The 18,251-nt window shown below is 43.2% G+C and overlaps 1 protein-coding gene across 7 annotated transcripts in view; it reads left to right on the top strand.

Annotated features, from left to right (window-relative positions):
* LIN9 (lin-9 DREAM MuvB core complex component) overlaps positions 1-10,418 on the top strand; it is a 52,568-nt gene extending 42,150 nt beyond the window's left edge. For all 7 annotated transcript variants that reach the window (XM_084868892.1, XM_084868893.1, XM_084868894.1 and 4 more), the window contains 4 exons: positions 1,335-1,460; positions 8,013-8,192; positions 8,334-8,431; positions 9,004-10,418. In XM_084868892.1, the coding sequence (XP_084725018.1) occupies positions 1,335-1,460; positions 8,013-8,192; positions 8,334-8,431; positions 9,004-9,109 (510 nt within the window). In that variant the 3' untranslated portion in view covers positions 9,110-10,418. The remainder of the gene's footprint in view (positions 1-1,334; positions 1,461-8,012; positions 8,193-8,333; positions 8,432-9,003) is intronic.
* The last annotated feature ends 7,833 nt before the right edge of the window (positions 10,419-18,251 follow it).

Consider the following 18,251-nt stretch of genomic DNA (forward strand, 5'->3'; position numbering starts at 1 on the left):
TGGGAAGCAAATATGGAAGGATGGCAGTGATGGTAACTGTTCGTATTTATTGACCATTTTCCTTTTCCCCTCTTAAATATATATTTATTAATTTAAAAAAGGGAGTGGGAGAGAGACCTAGAAACATCAGTGAGGAGAGAGAATTATTGATCGGCTGCCTCCTGCATGCCCCACACTGGGGATGGAGCCTGCAGCCTGGGCATGAGCCCTGACTGGTTATCGAACGGTGACCTCCTGGTTCAACAACTGAGCTATGCCTGCCGGGCTTTGTTGAGCTTTCTTATGTGGGGGACATGTGTTATTTCATTCTATCTTTGCCATCATCCCATCTAGTATGTATTCTTATTATCCCCATTTTGCAAATGAGGAGTCGGAGCACAGAAAGATTAAGGAACTTGCTTACAGTCACACAGCTAATAGGTGATTAACTTGGGATTTGAACACAATTAGCATCCATGCTTAATCACTGTTATATTGAATTGATTCCTGATGGAGAATCAATTAAATTGAAATAACTAAAACCTTTTCAATGAGTGCATATAATTTTAACATATTTTATTGATTTATCATAGAGCGGAAGAGAGAGGGATAGAGAGTTAAAAACATCAATGAGAGAGAAACATCCATCAGCTGCCTCCTGCACACCCCCCACTAGGGACATGTCCGAAACCAAGGTACATGACCCTGACTGAAATCGAACCCACGACCCCTCAGTCTGCAGGCCGATGCTCTATATCCACTGATCCAAACTGGTTTCAGCTGCATATAATTTTTAAAAAAATATTTTATTGATTTTTTACAGAGAGGAAGGGAGAGGGATAGAGAGCTAGAAACATCAATGAGAGAGAAACATTGACCAGCTGCCTCCCGCACACCCCCCACTAGGGATGTGCCCGCAACCAATGTACAAGCGCCTTGACCGGAATCGAACCTGGGACCCTTCATCCACAGACTGACGCTCTATCCACTGAGCTAAACCGGTTTTGGCTGCATATAATTTTTTTAAACAACTTTTTATATTGAAAAATCACAAACTTAGAAAAAGTTGAAAGACTAATATAAGGAACATTATATAGAATTTTACTTCATTTCTTTTATCTGTATAAGATTTCCTTTTTTAAAAAGTAAATAGCAAGCATGATGCTCCTAGGAATAAAGACAGTCTTCTAAGTGACAGTACATAGTGTTGTTATGACACGCAGGAAGTGTGGCTTTGAGTATTGACGATTCTAATAACTTTTAGTTTGTATTGGACAAGTCAGATCTCTTACTAGATCATTGAAATTGCACTGCTCAGAGAAATCCTTACCAAAATCTGATTTTCTCCTTCTCAGAAATCATACTCCATGCCCATTGGCATTGAATTCCAGCGGAGATATGCAACAATCGTTCTAGAGCTTGAACAGCTGAACAAGGACCTAAACAAAGTTTTGCATAAAGTTCAGCAGTACTGCTATGAGGTAGGTAATTAACATGAATTTCCCTTGCGGATCTGTGCCCTCTATCCTTTTCTTTGAAGCTTAATACTGTTACACATTTTAGAAAATCCAGAGTAAGCCAATATCTTCATAAAACCCTTTAACAGAACCATATTTCGTATGTATTTTTATTCCTTACAGTATCAGTGCCAAACAGTGCTTTGTATCTTGTTTGGATTACAACTGATATAGGTCTCAAAATTTTTTAGAAAAATAATTACTCTTTTAAAAAATGTTTATTGATTGCTTTTAGAGAGAAAGAAGAAAGGGTATAGGGGAAGAGAGAGATTTGTTGTCCCACCTATCCATGCATTCATTGGTTGATTTCTGTATGTGCCCCAACCAGGGATCGAACCCACAACCTTGGCATATCAGGAGGATGCTCCAGCCAACTGAGTTACCTGTTTATATAACTTAATTCTATTATCCCAAAGACTATATTTTGGTTTATTTCCCCTTAATTTTTAAATATATATACTAGAGGCCCAGTGCATGAAAATTCATGAACTGGAGGGGGATCCCTCAGCCTGGCCTGTCCCCTCTCACAGTCCAGGACCCCTCAGGGGCGAGAGGTGACGTTCCCCATTATACCTCTGCTGCTGCCACTGCCTGCAGCGCAAGCCTTAGCCGGCTCTGGTTACCTGAGCCTCGGGCAGCCCTGGGCGTCTGGGTAGCTGCCATCCAAGGCTTGCCTCTGCCTCAGGCCAGTCCTGGGGGTTTGAGGGTGGGTCTGGCTGCACAGCATGCCTGCCACCCCCTTGGCAGGGCTGAAAGGACTGAGGGACTCCTGCGGGGCTGAGGGGACTGGGTGCTGCCATCTTGTGGCTATGGGTGCCACCATTTTTATGATGGGGTGACAGCAATTTGCATATTCCCTCTTTATTAGATAGAATGCTTGTTATCACTAAGCCAATCAATGATTGTCTCATTATTGATGTTTCTATCTCTTTCTCCTCTCCCTTCCTCTCTGAAATCAATAAATATATTTAAAAAAAATTATATATATGAGCCGAAACCGGTTTGGCTCAATGGATAGAGCGTCGGCTTGGGGATTGAAAAGTCCCGGGTTCGATTCCGGTCAAGGGCATGTACCTTGGTTGCGGGCAGATCCCCAGTAGGGGGTGTGCAAGAGGCAGCTGATTGATGACTCTCTCTCATCGATGTTTCTAACTCTCTATCTCTCTCCCTTCCTCTCTGTACAAAAATCAATAAAATATATTTTTTAATTAAAAAAAATAAAAATTATATATATGATTGTGGTTCAAAAGTTCACCTGAAGTGTGGATTAAGTGATGGATATGCATTTAGCATGCTCTTGCATTTGCATTCTTAGAGGTTTTATGTTTCCAGTAAGTCACCTTTATTTGTGATATGAGATTCTTAAATCATTAGCTTTTTGGGATACTAGCCTCATAAATAAGTCCCAAAGATCTGCCATAGGTGACACTGTCAATCCATTATACTTGAACTTAGAGAAGTGAACAGTGGTTACCATCTCCTAAACTGTGAGTATATTTACTCATTCCTCTGGCCATTAGTTGCATTTACTTTTATTTTCCTGGTAGTTATCACTTACCTATAGAGCAAAATGTGTTGTCCTGGCAAATAGATTCTCTCTGAACTAGCAGCTGTCCACAAGAGGTGCCAACCAAGCAAATAACAATGGTACAAGGAGCCCGGCTGGTGTTCTCAGTGGTCAGAGCATCAGCCCATGCACTGAAGGGCCTCAGGTTTGATTCATGGTCAAAGGCATGTTCCTGGGTTGCAGGTTCGATCCCAGACCCTTGTCGGGGCGTTTACAAGAAGCAACCAATCGATGTGTCTCTCTGACATCAATGTTTCTTTCTCTCTTCCCCTCCTTCTCTTCCTTCCACTCTCTCTAAAAATTAATGGAAAAAATATACTTAGGTGAGGATTAACAACAACAAAAAGATGACACATAGCAAAGCTGATGATACATGCAGAAATGGGCTGCCCATCAGTCTTTTGTATAATTTCATTACGTACATAAGGCCATTAGTGATAGACTCATTTTCTAATGAAGTAAAATTACTTAATTTTCAGAAAACTTTTGTAGAAGTATAATTTGACTTTAATATAAGAACATATCAGAGGAAACACTTATGACTGAGAAGTTGTGCTCCTAAGTACATAATATATATGTGAATAGATATTTACCAAAAGATAATACACTAGAATGTTCATAGCATCACTGTTCATTTTAGCCAAAAATTAGCAATCACCCAAATACCCATTAATATTAGAATGAATCAATAAACTGTCATAAAATTATACAATGGAATATTCTCAGCAATGAGAATGAATGAACTCAACTACATGCAACACATGGATGAACTCACAAATATAATATTGAACAGATAAAATCAGACACACAGGAATATATATATATATATATATATATATATATATATATATATATATATATAAAATGCATGATTCCATTTACCAGTATGTAAAGCTCAAAAGCTAGTCTATGCAGCTAGCAGTCACAATGGTTACCCTCAGAGCATCACACTGGAGGTTGGTGTTAGGAGGGCCTCTGAGGTAATGTTCTTTTTTAATCTAGATGCTGATTTCTCATGCTTTTGATTTGTGAAAATTCATTCATCCATACACTTTATGATTTGTGAACTTTTATGTAGTGATGTATATTCTTCAATTAAAACTTTTTTAGATAGTGTTAGAGGACTAGGCTACTCACTGCAGCATTATTGGTAATTGTAAAATGTTAGATAAAATGTAAATGCCACCCACAGGGGATTGGCTAAGTGACATACGGGGCAACCACACAGTGCAGTGCTCTGCTGCCGTGAGAACGAACCCAGAAGCGCGCTGTTCCAGGATATAGTAAGTAAAAAAGAAAGGTACATAAAAGTACATACAATAGGTTACCTTTGGGGTAAGCAGACATACACAAATAAAATAGACATGCCTCTGCTTAGCTTTTCCAAACACACAGGAAGAATAAACCAGAAAGTCATTTGGGAATGGAGTAGGGATAGAGGAGTGAGGAGGAGTGACTTTTTTCTGTGTTTGTTTCCTCAGCAAATACAGGTAAACTCTAAAATGGAATGCAAACAATGAGCCTAACTGTATTTCAAAGGAGTAGCGTGAACACACTGAAGGGGGGAAAGACGAATCCAAGTGACTCTAACATAGCATTTGACTATTTAGCCTTATTCTAACGGTAAACCAAATGTTAAACAAATGCGGAACCCTAGTTAATAGGGTTTCTCTCATAGTGGTAAAGGATTAGCAACTCTGAAACACTATCCTAGGATTAAACAAATCATAATATATAAAAACCCGGGGTCCATAACATCCAAAACAACCCAAGGGTGGACCAACAGGAAGTCAGTGCTGGGTTGCCGTGGCAACTCAAGCACTGACTTCCCCTGTTGCGGGTGCCACAACCCAGCACTGATTACCAAGGGGACTGTGGATCAGGCCTGAAGAGAGACCAGGAGAGAGAAGCAGGATCTGATCCGTAGTCTCTGTGGCAGCTGTTGATCAGCCTCTGCGTCTCTCTCGGGGCCTGGCCAGCAGCTGCTCCTCTCTCTCTTTTTTTTTTTTTTTTTTAATTTATTGATTTTTCACAGAGAGGAAGAGAGAGAGAGGGATAGAGAGTTAGAAACATCGATGAGAGTCATCGATCAGCTGCCTCTTGCACACCCCCCGCTGGGGATGTGCCCGCAACCAAGGTACATGCCCTTGACCGGAATTGAACCTGGGACCTTTCAGTCCGCAGGCCGACGCTCTATCCACTGAGCCAAACCGGTTCCGGCTGCTCCTCTCTTTCTCTTGGGCCTTCCATGGGGCTGCTTATCAGCCCTGCCTCTCTAATCAGGCTGGTTGATAGGCCCAGAGATGCTGACTGGCCTAGAAACTGACTAATGAGAACCTAATCTGGGTGAAGTGTGAGGAGCCAATGGCTGCCTAGGAAACAGAGCTTTTGATGTTGGCTGGCATAGAAACAGACCAATCAGAACCAAATCTGGGTGAACTGTGAAGGCAGAACCTAAGGTGGGGGCTGAGGATGGGTTTTAAGGGCAATAACTGTTTGGTGTAAGGTGTAAGAAAGCGGTTCAATTTTTTAATGACCAGTTTGACAGTATAGTGCATATGACTGGCTATCAGTCCAGATATAGGGATTATGTATTTTTGTCTGCCAAGAGCATCTCCTCCTGCTGAAAAAGGCTCCCCCCCCCCCACCCATTTAAGCAATCCTATCCTATATAACCTATCTGTACTAATAAAAGGCTAATATGCTATTTAGACCAGGTCGACCAGCCAACTTCCTGATGTCCGATTTCCTCCTGGACAAAGCCATGGTGGTGAGGGCCAAGGCAGAGGTTGTAAGGGGCGAGATCACGGGATCAAGATCACGGGGCAGGGGAGGGCAGTTGGGGGCGAGATCATGCCAGCAAGGGAGGGCAGTTAGGGGTGATCAGGCAGGCAGAGGCAGTTAGGAGTGAGATCAGGCCGGCAGGGGAGAGCAATTAGGGGCGATCAGGCAGGCAGGCAGAAGCAGTTAGGGGGCAATCAGGCATGCAGGCAGAGGGGTTGGGGCAATCAGGCAGGCAGGCAGAGGCAGTTAGGGGCGATCAGATAGGTAGATAGGTGAGCGGTTAGGAGTCAGTGGTCCCAGATTGTGAGAGGGATGTCCAGTTGATGGTTTAGGCCCGATCCCACAGGGCCCGGGCCTAAACCAGCAGTTGTACATCCCCCAAGGGGTCCCCAATTGGAGAGGGACTGGGCTGAGGGAATCCTCCCTCCCCATGCACAAATTCCATGCACCAGGCCACTAGTGATTAAATAAGCACATGAGGATAATGGGAGCCACGTCTCCCCCTGTTGGAGAAAGGACTTACCAAGAAGGGAAAGACTAGAACAAACCCGTTGGTATGCTACTAGAATAGTAAGAATTGTATGAATTCCCAGTTAATTTTACTTTTATAATATGGGTATAAGTGCTGAGAGAAACTTGAGCTGTGACACCCTGATAGCACTGAGCACACCCAGCACCCAAATCTCAAGAGTCTAAACACAGCTCCTTAATAAAAGGAAGCAGCACTCCTTGGAAAAGAGACTGATCCCAGAGCTGGACAGAGAATGTAGGAGATGAGCCCAGACCATCGTACTGTGCCAGGGAGTAAAACGTGCCCCTGGTTCGGGGACACAGCAGAAGTACCAGCTCACAGGATCCCCACTGGTCAGTCTGGGACGGCTTGAGCTTCAGCGTAAGTAATTATAATAAGAAATTATAACCCGTTGAATAAAGTGAGAACCTCGAGTCCACTAATACCAATTATTTCTTAAGGAAAAATTCTCAATAGTAAAATACCAATGAACATAGAAGGAATGATAAGAATGAGAAAGACACCATTTGTCAACTATCATAGTAATATTTGATAAAGATGAGAATCATCTATAGATGCTAGAACTAGTGGGTAAAAGTTTGATGAGGAACATGATCTTTACAAATCCTCACGATATCTCTTCACGAATATTAATTATGAAGGGGCAAATCCTTTACTTTGGGGAAATCTGCAGACACTTAACTACCTTAACCAAGTGATGAATAGCATCACAGTCATGGGACAGGCAGCCTTCAGTGCCTCCCAGTCACGGTTCTCAGAGAAGCCAGCGTCACGTGTGGTATTCCTGCCCCAGCTGCGTAACCTCCGTGCAGTCATGAGGAGACAGACAGACCACGCTGAGGGTGTCATCCAAAATAATTGGCTGGGACTCTTCCGAAATGAAATACTATGGAAATATCAAGGCCATGAAATAAAGGAATCTAAAGGAACGTGATAACCAAATGCATCCAGGGGGGAAACAGCTGTGTGTAAGACATCATTGAGTCAATTAAGAAATTCGAATATGGACTATTAGAAAATGGAAATATATCAATGTTAAATTCCCTGGATTATTCTTTTTTTTTTTTTTAAGATTTTTTTTTTTATTGATTTCAGAGAGGAAGGGTGAGGAAGATTGAGAAACATCAATGATGAGAGGGAATCATTTATTGGTTGCCTTCTGCATGACCCTTACTGGGGATTAAGCTCGAAATCTGGGCATGTGCCCTTGACCGGAATCGAACCTAGGACCTTCAGTCCACAGGCAGATGCTCTATCCACTGAACCAAACTGGCTAGGGCAACTGCACTATTCTTATGTAAGAGAATATCCTTGTACTAAGGAAGTAATGAGTAGTTAGGGATATAATGAGTATAAGGGAAAGGAATTATATGTACACAAACAGAGAGAGATCAAATGTTAAATCAAATGCAGTAAGCCATAACCAGTTAGTGAATCTGGGTAAAAGGTTATCTAGAGTTCTTATGTTATTTTCTTCAGAGGACTATTATAGGAGAGGAAGATTTCTAAGGTAAGAGCGGACATGATTTTTGTCATAAATGTTAGTTTTATAAAAATCCAAATCTGGAAACGGCACAAGCACACCGGTGACGTGGCTTCCTGCAAGCACATCTCACTGTCGTCCTCTGTCCAGCTGGCCCCGGACCAGGGGCTGCAGCCCGCAAACCAGCCCACAGACATGAGGCGGCGGTGTGAGGAGGAGGCGCAGGAGATCGTGCGGCAGGCCAACTGCTCCGCCGGGCAGCCCTGCGTGGAAAACAGGAACCTGACCGACCTCATCGCCAGGCTCACAGCTATTTTATTACAAATTAAGGTAAACTTCGGAGAAAATGGTTTCTTAATATCGACACCTAAATGGACTATGCTAAAAAATTATAATACATAGATTAGATCGGGTATTTTTTTGTCTGAAGTTGAACTACAAATAAAATTTGAAATATTTTTTTCCTTTTAGTGTCTAGCAGAAGGAGGAGACCTGAATTCCTTTGAATTCAAATCACTTACAGATTCATTGAATGATATCAAGAGTACAATAGATGTTTCTAATATCAGGTAATTCATTAGATGCACCCTAATCATTTTTATATTAAATTCAGTGATTTCCAGTACTAGCTTGAAGAATTATGCATATTTGCGAAGTACTTACATAATTGGTATTCTTTAAATAAATTGTAAAGGAGCTTTTTAGTTATATCCAATCTATTGATAGAATAGAAACTTCACGTGGAATTTTTATATAAAGGAATCAGAAAACATATAATATTTATTTTTTTAAAAATAGATTTTTATTGATTTCTGAGGAGAAGGGAGAGGGGGAATTGGACCATTGACCACCTGGTTCATGGGTCCATGCTCAACCACTGAGCCACACCAGCCAGGCTTGGTTTTGGTTTAGCGTGGAGGCTCCGCAGAGAGGCAGAGAGAGTACCTGGTCCAAGGGTTCATCCTCTTTCCATCACTCCTTGGCTGCTTGCTACTTTCGAGTACATTTTTCAGTTAGTGCGACATGGAATTATGGCAGGGTAGAATCCTTATCTTAGCAATTTCTTAGCAATTTTCCTTTTTTAAAAATTGTTTTTAATGTTGTGAAATAAAGCAGTTAACCATGTTTCTTTTTTCTTTAGTTGCTTTCAGAATAATGTAGAAATCCACGTTGCACATATTCAGAGCGGCCTGAGCCAGATGGGAAACTTACATGCCTTTGCAGAAAATAACACCAACAGAGACTGAGCAGATTGAGTTATGCCAACTGCATAGGACATTGTTTTCGAGAAGTTCTTTTCCCTTCCTAGAGGCTTCCAACACCAAACCCCCCAGCGCTGGGAAACAAGGGAAACGTATCTCCGAATAAGGGTTTTAGTCTCCTGTACTGCTTCTTAACCGGCACTGCTGACCATCAGCATATTTATTTTTCTTTCATTATTCAGCTGCAGTAGCATTGCTTGTATTACATATGTTTATTAGCAAGTAGTTTTTAAATTGGAAGTGTCTGAACATACTTTCATGGAGGAATGCATTGGCCATTTTTTAATGTGCATGAATTCGCATCAATGTACACGTGCAGACAACTGTAGCGGAGAACCTGGAGGAGTGGTCTTGTGCACACGGGTGGCCATGTGGGAACTGCATCTGGAGAAAGGCAATCCAGTTCGTTAGTCGGTCGCCACCTCAGTCTTCATCGCGAGCTATGGAAGCCCGGAGGGAAGGAGGCACTGGAAGACAGACGGAAACAGACTGCTGGTATATCTAGTATATACTTGCAATGTGACATGGTTCTGTAGATCCTTTATAATAATAAATGTTTTAATTTATCATAATTTATAAAAGAAACATTTGTTGTTTGTTGAAAGAAAATGAAGGAGCAGGAAAAAAAACATTACTTACAAAATGCTGAATCTCAGCAAGTGGATTTGGCATGTCTTTCCCCGTCAATTCAGGGCAAAAAGTGCTATTGTTATGAGATTTATTAAAAAAGAAAAGACTGATAACACACTATTTTCATATTTTTTGTTTATTTGCACAACTTTTAGACCAAATTACTGGTTAAAATCCACAATATGCCATTTATAAAGTAAAAAAGATTTTATAAGGAAAATGACACCCGTGCTGTGAAATACAGAGAAAAGGTTTGTATTTGGTTGTGGTTTTGGTTTTTTTGTTTTGATTTTTTTAAAGAAAATCCTAAAATATTAATCTTGTAAAAAGTGTATTTGGAATTCTCTGTTTTAATATAGAATATTATAAAGTCAAAATATAATAAATTGTTTTCAGATTTGAAATTTAAGATATAGCTGTAGAAGTGGCTTTAATTCTTTTAGATGTCTCATAAAATGAGGCTTTTATATATTAATGTATAAAAAATGAGATTATTTTCCATTTTAAATTTTTGTATAGTTTAAAAATGCTTCCATATTCTGTGCCACTGCAGAACTTTAGTGCAGAGTTTATATTTAGCTCAACTGTTACGTTAATTAAGAAAAGCATAAATCTTTTATTCTTAATATTTGTAATTCTAAATAAATTGATTTATGAAAATTAATATGTCTTCATTTTCATCCAAAAAAGGATAATATGCAAATTGATTGTCACTCCAACACACAAGATAGCTGCCCCATGTGAATACAAGATGGCTGCCACAAGATGGCCAGCAGGGGAGGACAGTTGCGGGGAGGAGGGTACACAGGCTCAGGGGAGGGCAGTTGGGGGGGACCAGGCCTGCAGGGGATGGCAGTAGGGAGCAATCATGCCTCTAGGAGAGGGCTGTTGAGGGTGGCCAGGGAAGCAGAGAAGGGCAGTTAGAGGTGACTGGGCCAGCAGGGGAGGGCAGTTAAGGGCAACCAGGCCTGCAGGGGAGGGCAGTTGGGAGTGACAAGGCCTGCAATGGAGGGTAGTTGGGGGCAACCAGGCCTGCAGAAGAGGGCAGTTAGGGGTGACCTGGTCAGCAGGGAAGGGAAGTTACAGGCAATTGGGCCGGCAGGAGAGCAGTTAGGCGTTGATCTTAATATAAGTTGATAAGTATTCCTTCTATTTAAGAAGTTTTAAGGAATTGTCAAATTTTATTTTTAGGGGAAATAGTACAGATTAATTACTAACTTGTTCTGAATAATAAAACCATCCAATCTTATTTTAAGGAGGAGTTTTTCCCCATTCCTGAGTAAATCACTGAGGAAAATACTAAGCAAGTAAGTTACTTGGCTTATATAGACGGAGTGAAAGGTCACTAGTATGAGAGAAGGATTTTCTACATTAAAATTATTTTTGTTGATTTTAGAGAGGAAGCGAGAGGGAGGGGAGAGAAAAAACAATGATAAGAGGGGGCCTCCTGCACGCCCCACACTGGAGGTCGAGCCCACGACCAGGAATCAAACCGGTGACCTCTTGGTTCTGGGGTCGACAGTCAAACAATGAGCCCCACAGGCAGGCATACATCTTACATCTTACATTTCTCTTTTTTACATTTTATTTTATTGATTTTTTACAGAGAGGAAGGGAGAAGGATAGAGAGCTAGAAACATCGATGAGAGAGAAACATCGACCAGCTGCCTCCTGCACACCCCCTACTGGGAATGTGCCCGCAATGAAGGTTCATGCCCTTGACTGGAATTGAACCTGGGACCTTTCAGTCTGCAGACCAATGCTCTTCCACTGAGCCAGACCGGTTTTGGCACATCTTACATTGCTGAAGGCTTACCCGTCACATGTACAGCATACCTCATTTTGCACATAGTGAAGTGCTGTTGTCTTCCAGTGCCATCATGTGGATGGCAGGAACGGTGCTGAGAGTGTATTTGAATTTTACTTCTGTTTAGGGGAGAAGAAGTCCATGGAACCCAAAGCAGTCATTTGGGGTTGCTGAGCACGTTGCCTGATGCAGCCCCTGCCTAGCGCCTCTCTGGGGCTCTAAAGGAAGCCGCAAAGCGATGTGAAATGGCCCAGGTGCCGGGAGGGACGAAGCAAGGACACCATGTGTTAGGTTTGGTTCTTAATTACTTCGTTCCTTTAAGAATCAGATCCACTTGCTACCATTCAGAGCCTACCAGGAGATTTGCCTGTTACATATTGTCCCTTGAGTTCATGCACCGATCTCCATCGTCATTACCATCACAACGCTCAGCCGCTGTCCTCCCCAGCAGGCACGTGGGGCAGTGTTCACGCAGCTCTCCTCAAACGCAGCCATCCTTTTTTCTTTTTTTAAATGTACTTTATTGATTTTTTAAAATATATATTTTATTGATTTTTTTACAGAGAGGAAGGGAGAGGAGAGAGAGAGCTAGAAACATCGATGAGAGAGAGACATCGACCAGCTGCCTCCTGCACACCCACACCAGGGATGTGCCGCAACCAAGGTACATGCCCTTGACTGGAATCGAACCTGGGACCTTTCAGTCTGCAGACTGACGCTTTATCTACGGTTTGGCTATTTTATTGATTTTTTACAAAGAAGAAGGGAGAGGGATAGAGAGTTAGAAACATGGATGAGCGAGAATCATTAATCAGCTGCCTCTTACACACCCCCTACTGGGAATGTGCCCGCAACCAAGGTACATGTCCTTGACCGGAATCGAACCTGGGACCTTTCAGTCCGCAGGCCGATGCTCTATCCACTGAGCCAAACCGGTTTTGGCAAATGCAGCCATCCTTAAGTGATACTGGTAACATGCGGAATTGGTCATGTCCCCATCTAAAGTCCAAGGGCTCTCAGGAAAAATCAGAATTCTTTTTTAAAAAAACAACATATTTTATTGATTTTTTTACAGAGAGGAAGAGAGAGGGGGTAGAAACACCGATGAGAGAGAATCATTGATCAGCTGCCTCTTGCACACCCCCCACTGGGGACGTGCCCGCAACCAAGGTACATGCCCTTGACCGGAATCGAACCTGGGACCCTCCAGCCCACAGTCGGACGCTCTATCCACTGAGCCAAACCGGTTTCGGCCAAATCAGAATTCTTACAAGACCTGCAAAGCCACGCATGACCTGGCCCGCCCTCCCCACCTGTGGGTCCTACACGTGATTCCACAGGGCAGAGCGTGTGCAGTGCCGGCTTCCTTCCTCTGCTCGCCACCTCGGTCACCCCTCACCCGAAGGGTCTCACCCTCAGCATCGCGCCCTCAGAAGCTTCCCTGGACCGCAACACGCCCTCAGCCTCCCGGCACCTGGGCCATTTCAGATCGCTTTTGAGTCCGTTCTGCCTTTGCTCAGTGTGGGGAAGGACTCTGGTTTTCTCATCATTTATTTCCCTGGGAGAGCATCTGCTCGTAGGCACCAGATATTTGTGGAATGAATGAACAAACGAGAGCTTCAAAAGAGCTCTGAGCACCGGGAGTGCCACTGGAATAAACGTATGGTTCTCCATAATGGTTTCATGGAAAGATGAGACAGTAATCAGATACAGAGGTAGTGATGAGGGTTTCCTTTAAGCCTAGGATGCTATCACTAGTCTGATTAAAAAGGCCAGGCCGGGAGGAGGCATTGTATGAGAGGGGATTAATGTGGACTGGGTCAGTTTTAGGTTCGAGTCCCGGCTGTCCTTTATGAGCTGTGTGGTTGTAAACCACTACTTGAATTAAGTTTTTTGATCTTGAAAATAATAGACCTTATTTGGCAATTGTGAGGACTAAACATATAATGCCTGTAGCACATTTAACAGATAGGATCTCTTACGAGTTTGAAAGAGGCGCAGACTAGAAGATCCCGCAATTTTTAAAAATTAAAAAGGTAACAAAATTCTTTAAATTGTTTCCTAGGGAAAACAACATAACACTATAAGTTCAGTAATACATTTAATAAGCTAATTACAACGTTTACCACTTTTGGTTTTATTTTTATTTTTTCATGCTGAAAGTGCTAGGATAGATGTAAGAAAGTGGTTTAAACATTTAGAATTCCCATTTAAAGAGCTTAGAAGACTATGAAAATCTGTAAAACACTTGGAATTCATACTGACAGAGCCGGGACATGTTTAGGAATGTGTTTGGAACTCCCAGAATACATGTTGATGGAGCTGTGATATCTGCTGGGAAATGTGAAACACTGATCATTCGTGTTTAAAGTGCGTTTTATGTGTGCCATAGTGTTTCAACATAATCTACGCTGAGTGAGCTGGGATTGATATGTGAGAGTGGGTTAAATACTCAGAATTCTCATTTAAATACTTGGAATTCACATTGATAGAGCAGGGAGAGATTTAGGAATGTGTTTGAAACACTTGGAATGCATGTTTGTTTTTCTTTATTGATTAAGGTATTACATGTGTGTCCTTATCACCCAATTGCGCCCACCCCCACCCACTCATGCCCTCACCCCCTGGTGTCTGTGTCCATTGGTTAGGCTTATATGCATGCACACAAGTCCTTTGGTTGATCTCTCCCCTAACCTCCACCCTCCCTACCTTCTGAGGTTTGACGGTCTGATCGATGCTTCTCTGTCTCTGCATCTGTTTTGTCCATCAGTTTATGTTGTTCATTATATTCCACAAATGAGTGAGATCATGTGATACTTGTCTTTCTCTGATTGGCTTATTTCGCTTAGCATAATGCTCTCCAGTTCCATCCATGCTGCTGCAAATGCTAAGTATTCCATTGTGTGGATGTACCACAGTTTTCTAATCCACGCATCTGGGCACTCAGGCTTTTTCCATATCTTAGCTATGGTGAATTGTGCCGCTATGAACATAGGGGTGCGTATGTCCTTTCTGATGGGTGTTTCTGGTTTCTTGGGATCTATTCCTAGAAGTGGGATCGCTGGGTCAAATGGGAGTTCCAGTTTTAGTTTTTTGAGGAAGCTCTGTCTGTTCTCCACAGGGGCTGCACCCGTCTGCAGCAGGTTTCCTTTCAGATGTGCGCCTTGGTCGGCTGTACGTTCAAAGTGCTCTGTCTTTCATGGCTGTGTCCCATTTGGCCATGCCACCACCTCCCAGTCACTGTGAGGAAAGCTCTGAGATCTGGCTCTCCCACAGGGGCCTGAGCAGCCGGCCTGGCACGGAGCCAGCACTGCACATGATCCTCCCCATGTGATCATCTCATTGTGGTTCCCGATAGTTTCTAGGCTCAGAAGTCACGTTTCTACCAAAGCCTGAACTATCTCCTTGTTGCTCTTGGCAGTGGATTTGGAACTCTGGGAAGTGCAAGCCACTTGAATAATGCTTCTGTGAACATTAGGGCGGCGGCAGGTAAACCTCTAGGACATGGCACCGGCTCAGACTCTGCCAGTAGCCAACAATCACGAGTCCTGGCCCTGGCCTCGGGGCCGGGCCCTGACTTCTCTCTAGCTCCATCCAAAGCGCAGGAACAAGGAAACCTCATCCCGGGTTCCCTAGTACAGTTTCCTTTGGCCCTCAGGAATTTGAAAACCCTCAAACTATTAAAACAATAATTTATCTCAGGCTAACTTACAGTCATTTACATACATTCTTAATATATAAATTGGGAAAGAGAAATCTCCTAAAACGAAAAACTCCTGGGATCAAACTTTGCACAAGCCAAAGATACGCTTTTAATCCAGTTAAACTCCTCAGCGCAGCGGCCTGTGGACACGAGGTTCCCGCTGAAACCACCTCTGCAGAGACTTCTCTCTTTTTGAGATGCTTTTCACGGTCACGTGATGTACGCTGACCACCTGGGCAGCAAAACGCTGTCTGAAGGCCAGCATGCATCTCGGTAGAACCTCAGTGAAACCCTGAGGGAGACGTTCACTAACCCAGGAAGGGGAGAGGTGCAGGGGCAGAGCTGAGGGGGGTTGCTGTTGGAGCAATGGAAGTGACAGGATGCGATCGGATCGCAGGAGGTTTCCGGGTTTGGAAAGAGGTATTTGTTTGGTTCCCCAAGCCAGAGGGAGTGTCTGAGACTGCGGCCTCGCTGCGGGTGGGTGACCTGCTCTGTGTGACTGCGCGCTGGATTATGGGTGGCAGGCAGTCCTCTGCGCGCTGGATTATGGGTGGCAGGCAGTCCTCTGGGAGGGTAACGGGAGGTTTTTATAATTTGGTAGCAATTTCTAGAGCGAGATTTTTTTTTTTTTTTTTTTTTTTTTTTTTTTTTTTTTTTTTTTAACTTTTACACATGTGGTTTTATTATCTTTTGGGGGTGTGAGTTTAGTCAATTAACTTTTTATAGTTATTAGATTCTGAGAATGTTTAAATCTTATTCATTTTTGCAGTAATTTGCTTTTTCTAAACAAATTTTAGCTTTAATTAAAAAAAACAAAACTATACACTGAGTTTTTACGGTCAGAGATCTGTTTGTTAAATTGTGAAGTATTTGACACTTGTCTCAACAATTTTAAAAGCCACGCTCAGGAGAAAAACCAAGATGGCGGCCCAGGCAAGCACCTAAGCTGCCGCCTCACACAACAATTTCAAAACAACTAAAAGACAGAACGGACATCATCCAAAACCACAGGAAAGCTGGCGGAGTGGGAAATCTACAACTAGAAAGAAGGAGAGAGGCTCACGGATCGGACTGGGAGCCGCAAAGCCCTGAGGTAGGGAGATGCTCGTGCGCAGAGAGGAAGGGCGGCCGAGTGCCTGGCTGGCAGGAGGGGAAAGGAAGCCCCCGGCTGCACTGAACCCTTTCTGACTGCACTGAACCCCAACCCCTGCCAAAACCTGTGGACCCAGGCTCATACGGGTGGAGTCCGAACTGTTGAGAAAGGCACCTGGAGACTCAGAGACTGGGAGACTGGGGGAGGGCAGGGTCTACAGTCATGCACGAGAGGAGGTTGCCATGGCCTCTCCATAGTGGAAGGAGTCAGAAGCTTCAGACTACAGAGACCCAACCCAATTCTGGCGAGCCCCTTGGACACCCATGCACTTGCCCAGGGAATCTGGATGGTCAGGCGGAAACTCAGGGGAGCCTCGGAAGGCAGAGGTCAGGCGGAAACTCAGGGGAGCCTCGGAAGGCAGAGGTCAGGCGGAAACTCAGGGGAGCGCACAAGGGCAGGGCTGATGGGAAGCCAATACTGTCAGCTCAGCCCTGAGACTCCACCCCATCCAAGCTGAGCACAGAGGTTTTTGCAATTTTGCAAGTCTGATCCTATAAGACTGTCTCCAATACAGAAGGTATCCTGGAGTAGACACAGCTGATACATCCAATGGGCCTGGAGGTCTATTCCTCCCAGTGACACCAACAACAATCAAGACTTAACTACAACAAGGCTGTACACACAGTCCACAAAGGGGAGCACCAACAGTGTCTACCTTAGGTAACTGAGGAGGCTGACCCACCAGGCCATATAGGACACCAAACACACAAAGCCATCCTACCAACTCAGGGAAGCAGCAAAAATGCCGAGACAAGGAAATAGATCTCAAATGAAAGAGATGGAGGAGAACAAAAGACTGGATATAAAGTTCAAAACCACGGTTATAGGATTTTCAAGAATTTCCTAGAAAAGGCCGATAAATTTAATGAGATACAACTAGAAATTAAACATAGACTGACTGAAATAAAGAATATTATACAGAGATCCAACAGCAGACTGGAGGAACACAAGAATCAAGTCAAAGATTTGGAATACAAAGAGGCAAATGACACTCCCATGGAGAAGCAAGAAGAGAAGAGAATCCAGAAAGTTGAAGATAGTGTAAGGAGCCTCTGGGACAACTTCAAGCGAACCAACATCAGAATTATGGGGGTGCCAGAAGAAGAGAGAGTGCAAGATACCAAAAACCTATTTGAAGAAATAATGTCAGAAAACTTCCCCCACCTGGTGAAAGAAATAGACTTACAAGTCCAGGAAGTGCACAGAACCCCAAACAAGAGGAATCCAAAGAGGACCACACCGAGACACATCATAATTAAAATGCCAAGGGAAAAGACAAAGAGAGAATCTTACAATCAGTAAGAGAAAAGCAGGTAACCTATAAGGGAGCACCCATATGACTATTAGCTGATTTCTCAACAGAAACTATGCAGACCAGAAGGGAGTGGCAAGAAATATTCAAAGTGATGAATAGTAAGAACCTACAACCAAGATTACTGTTTCCAGCAAAGTTATTCAGAATTGAAGGTCAGATAAAGAGCTTCACAGATAAGAAGAAGCTAAAGGAGTTCATCGCCACCAAACCAGTATTATATGAAACGCTAAAAGGTATTCTTTAACAAGAGGAAGAAGAAAAAAAAAGATAAAAATTAGGATCAACAAATACATATATATCAAGTAAATCTACAAATCAAGTGAATTAAAAATCTGAGGAACAGAATAAACTGGTGAATATAATAGAATCAGGGGCAAAGAAAGGGAGTGGATTGATAATTATCAGGGGGAAAGGGGTTTGGGGGGTGCAGGAAGAGCCTGGATTAAAATCGTACACCTATGGATGAGGACAATGGGGGGGGGGGGGAGGAAGGCAAGGACAAAGGGTGGGGTGGGAACC

The sequence above is a fragment of the Pipistrellus hanaki genome, assembly GCF_964339955.1.
Source record: "Pipistrellus hanaki genome assembly, chromosome: 20".
NCBI classification, from domain to species: domain Eukaryota; kingdom Metazoa; phylum Chordata; class Mammalia; order Chiroptera; family Vespertilionidae; genus Pipistrellus; species Pipistrellus hanaki.